Source organism: Engraulis encrasicolus, unplaced genomic scaffold (assembly GCF_034702125.1).
Source record: "Engraulis encrasicolus isolate BLACKSEA-1 unplaced genomic scaffold, IST_EnEncr_1.0 scaffold_28_np1212, whole genome shotgun sequence".
NCBI classification, from domain to species: Eukaryota; Metazoa; Chordata; class Actinopteri; order Clupeiformes; family Engraulidae; genus Engraulis; species Engraulis encrasicolus.
This window is the reverse complement of record NW_026945577.1, coordinates 665,543-670,542: the sequence shown is the minus strand read 5'-3', so window position 1 is coordinate 670,542 and position 5,000 is coordinate 665,543. Positions and strand designations below refer to the sequence as shown.

Sequence of the window (5,000 nt, the reverse complement as noted above, 5' to 3'; positions counted from 1 at the left end):
GAGTTATCCTTCAGGCAGGCAGACAGGCAGGCAGACAGGCAGACAGGCAGACAGGCAGGCGACCGTAAACGACCTCCTTGGCATTTGTAAAAAATACTAATCGCTGTTAATCTCCACAGGCCAAGGAGCTGTTTCTGCTGCGCAAGACAGCGGAGGAGATGGAGATGCGTATCGAGACCCAGAAGCAGACGCTGTCGGCACGCGACCACTCCATCAAGAAGCTGCTAGAGATGCTGCAGACTAGAGCGCCCCCTAGTGCTCGGGCCAGCGAGGAGGACCAGGAGCGCACAAGGCTACTGGCAGAGGCCCACGCCACACAACACCACCTGCAGGCGCTACTGCAGCAGAAGGACAAGGAGACGGTGGCACTCAGAGAGGTATATGTCACGTGTACACACACACACACACACACACACACACACGCACACACACACACACAAAGAGAGAGGAGTTCCATTTGTATATGCATGTATATAATAATACACACACACACACACACACACACACACACACACACACACACACACACACACACACACACACACACACACACACACACACACACACACACACACACACACACACACACACACACACACACACACCAAGCAGTAGAAGCGCTATGGGATTGTGCCTGTACTCCCACACACACTCTTCACAAGCATATAATGCACACATTAAAACCCTTAAACTTAGCCAAGAAAAGCACACAAAATATTGTTCTAGTCAGGCACAGCTGTGGGCAGCCCTGTATGGGCCCCTGGGCCACTGGCCAGGGCTGTTAACCTCTGTGGTGCAGTAAGGATGCCCCCTGCTGTTTCAGAGTTGAACTGCATGATCTACAAATCAAAATAATAGTTGTGTGTGTTTGTGGTTTTTGACAACTTATTTGAGTAATATTGTTTATTGGGTCAGAGATGAGCTTCGAACATTTGGGAACATTTCCAGTGGGCCCCAAGTTGGAAAGGATTGGGAAACCCAGCTCTGTAGTGTAGTAAGGCTGCCCCCTGCTGTTTTAGAGTGGAAGTGCAGCTACAATGAGAAACCACTTCCCATACATTTCAATCACACACCCACACGCCACATGGACACGGAACTCCCACAGCTTCACATTGGGTATATTTATATGTGTGGTCGGAAGAATAATTTTAAAGTTGTAAACCTGTGAAGATTTAAAAAGACAAGCAATGCAGGCCCATCAGCAGTTCAGGTGCTGGACCAAACAGACAAAAAATGAAAAGAAATAATATAGGTCCACAACATTTGTTTAATGTTTAATGTTTAAAGTTGCCGTATGTAATATTTTTCGGAAGTTCATCTCCAGGATTCATGTTGCCCATTCACAAATGTTACCTTTTTCATGAATACTTACCACCACCATCTAATGAAACCTGAAAGGTTGGATCTTCTCCATGTCCGCTTTTTTGAATATCCAGAAATTTTTATTTTTAGCTGCAAAATGTTGGTCATACTACTGGTCAAATGTGATGTGTGTGTTCTGTTTATTCCAGTTTTCTTGCCATTGTGCGTTTGTGCATGTAGAATAGAATTGCACCTAGATACACACATCTTAGACTGCATCCTAGAGAGCATCTGAAGACAAAATGAACACATACACAGACTACTGTGTGTGTATGTGTGGGTGAGAGTGTGAGTGTGAGTGTGAGTGTGAGTGTGAGTGTGAGTGTGTGTGTGTGTGTGTGTGTGTGTGTGTGTGTGTGTGTGTGTGTGTGTGTGTGTGTGTGTGTGTGTGTGTGTGTGTGTGTGTGTGTGTGTGTGTGTGTGTGTGTGTGAGAGAGAGAGAGAGAGAGACAAAGAATTCATTGCACCCCTAGGGTAGTGTTAACTGGTGTGACCAAATATGAAAGCATTCATCTCAAACACACACACACACACACACACACACACACACACACACACACACACACACACACACACACACACACACACACACACACACACACACACACACACACACACACACACACATACACAAACACACATACACATACACGCACATACACACACACACACACACACACACACACACCAGTCTGAAAGCCAAGCGAGCTTTTGTGCAGCATATGATCAGCTGAAGAGCTGCACGCACGCACGCACGCACGCACGCACGCAGGCACACACACACACACACACACACACACACACACACACACACACACACACACACACACACACACACACACGCACACGGGCACACACAATATCTGTGTGCAGTAGAGATAGTGGATGAAATGGATGCAGTGAGTTAAAAGGGCAGGAGGGGCCAGAGGGGATGGAGAACCAGCTGAGGAGAGAGAGAGAGAGAGAGCGAGAGAGAGAGAGCGAGAGAGAGAGAGCGAGAGAGAGAGAGAGAGAGAGAGAGAGAGAGCGAGAGAGAGAGAGAGAGAGAGAGAGAGAGAGAGAGAGAGAGAGAGAGAGAGAACCATTGTTTGCATGTGTGTGTATTTGAGAGAGAGCAAGGGAGAGAGAGATGAGAAGGTGGAAGAGGGAGTGAGAGAGGGAGAAAGAGGAGACCACATCACTCTGTGCATGTACTACGTGAGAGAACGAGGAGCGAAACGTGACGGTGTGAGCGAGAAAGGAGTCAAAGAGAGGGAGAGGGCAAGTGAGATGTGGGGTTCTGGAGTAGACCCCCGCAGGCTGAGTGCTCGGAGCAGGGCACGGCTGTACGTTGCCTTGGCGTCCAGAGGTGTTGACCCTCGTGTCGTCCTCTCCTCCTCCTCCTCCTGTCCCTCTTCTCCTGTCCTCTCCTCCTCCTCTCCTGTCCACCTCTCCTCCTCTTTTTCTCGTGTCCCCCTCTCCTCCTCTTCCTCTCCTGTCCACCTCTCCTCCTCTTCCTCTCCTGTCTTCCTCAACTCCCCACCTCCTCCACTCCTCCTCCCCTCCCCTCAGGAGATGCAGAGACGCTATGATGGAACTCCAGAGTCCGCCAAGACCAAAGCCCTGCAGACAGTCATCGAGATGAAGGTGGGTTAACGTGTGTGTGTGTGTGTGTGTGTGTGTGTGTGTGTGTGTGTGTGTGTGTGTTTGTGCGTGCGTGATTCTGTTTGTGTATTTGCATGCTTGGCATTTGTGGACACCCGTGTGAGGGTCTCTGTGTGTGTATGTACATGCGTGTGTGTACATGTATTTGTGGAAAGCTGTGTTCGTGGAGAGAGTGGGGAGCGGTTTCTGTGACATGAGGATAGACCGATACATGTATCGGTATAAATATCGGCCGATATTTGTTTTTTTTTAAGTGTATCGTATCGGCCGATACACGTGTGGTTTTGGCCGGTACGCAAAATGTATTATTATTTTATGTTATTCGGGTTTTTTAAAAGCACCAAGACACTTTATTTTTGGATTACTTGATTTTTAGACATTACTTGATTGTTAGAGTGGGTGTTTAAATGTTACACATTCTACCTCAATTTGATGTTAAATAAATATTTATTTTTAACTTGAGACCTGGAATATTTGTCATTTAAAAAAAAACGTTTTTTTTTAACCCATATCGGCCTCAAATATCGGGTATCGGAAATCGGGTATCGGCCAAGGGTGGTGGGAAAAAAATTGGTATCGCATCGGCCATTCAAAACCTGTATCGGTCGACCCCTAAGGTGTAGTCTGTGTGTGTGTGTGTGTGTGTGTGCGTGCGTGTGAGCATAGAGCATAGTCTTTGTGATGCCGAGGAAGATGTGGTGGGGGTGTAATCATAGTGTGTATGTATCAGTGTTAATTTCGTCAACCAGGGCGATGCTGAAAATATTTCGTCAACGCCCCTTTTTCCCGTGACGATGACGAGACGATGACGAACAAAAATTGCTTGAAGAAAATAAAAATATGACGAAAAAAAAAAGATTTTCGTCAAGAAGACTAAGACTAGACGAAATTTACAAGCCATGGACGAATGGACATTAAAAAATAGGCCTATATTTTTTATATATATATAATTTGCAATGGTTAATATGATGGTTTCTTGAAATGAAGATTACACGCAGGCACCCTGTTTGTCTCTGCAGGCAGAGCCTGGCGCAGCTCAATCAGTAGTAGTTCAGTGCGTCCAGTTCAGTTGAGTTTAGGCACTAAAACGTCGGCCAGAAAGAGAAAAAATAGCCGACGTTGAGACAAGTGTTAATTTTGAAACATGTTCAACAACCCTTTTGTCCATGCCGAAGACTTGTGCGTTTCTGCAGTCATTTTAAGAATGCTGTAGCCTAGTGGTACCGTGGCGCCAATCTTCCTCTGATGCTGTCATTTTAAACCTCCTCAAGCTCTCTTCTCCTTTCCACTTTCGCCTCCTACCCCGACATCCGTTGTTTGTTCTTTTTGTAATGTTTGCTATATTGGTTGTCTAGTTTAAGGGATGAGCGCGCTACGTGGAAAAAGTTGCTTAAGCCTAAACAGATGCACGGCTACTGTTTTTTATAATAAGAATCAATGTTTAGGCGATCGCTAAGGGGTTTAAATTGCGGAGATTTGAAACATGTTCCAGTCGGGGGCAACGCTATAAGACCCAAGGAAGTAGACTCCATGCGATGCGTCTTACAATAGCGTCTTCCAGACATCCCAAGTTCCAAAAACTAATTTCTTGGAGATGCTTATCGACCATCAACACCCCGACGAACAAAACAGCATTAGTGTTTAAAAATGTGTATGTTCATGCCCCTTCTATCGTCCAGTCTGCATAGAACAACTGCCTACTATTCCCCCTGGGACTTTTGCAGGGCGTCCTACGAAGTGTGGCATAATCTGTTTGAAGTAGCCTATTCCACGCATGCCGCACGAGTCATTATCTTTCTTTGTCTCGCATTGTCAATTGAAAAATAAACGCTAACTTGGATAGTCTAAAATCAGGAATATTTGATCTGATTCACCGGAGAGCCACTATCAATATCAGGGAGACTTCTTGAACTTCAGGGAGACGTGGGATGTCCGGTCTTCCCACCGCCTGTGCTTTGAGTTACACGGTCAGGTGAAGAAGAGCGTGTAGCCTA

At 46.2% G+C, this 5,000-nt stretch overlaps 1 protein-coding gene across 1 annotated transcript in view; it reads left to right on the top strand.

The window, feature by feature from the left end:
• The window catches only part of LOC134443100 (ELKS/Rab6-interacting/CAST family member 1-like), a 142,142-nt gene that overhangs the window by 45,316 nt on the left and 91,826 nt on the right, over nucleotides 1-5,000 (top strand). Inside the window, exons 5-6 of the mRNA XM_063193034.1 lie at nucleotides 120-377; nucleotides 2,914-2,988. Coding sequence (XP_063049104.1) covers nucleotides 120-377; nucleotides 2,914-2,988 — 333 coding nt within the window. The remainder of the gene's footprint in view (nucleotides 1-119; nucleotides 378-2,913; nucleotides 2,989-5,000) is intronic.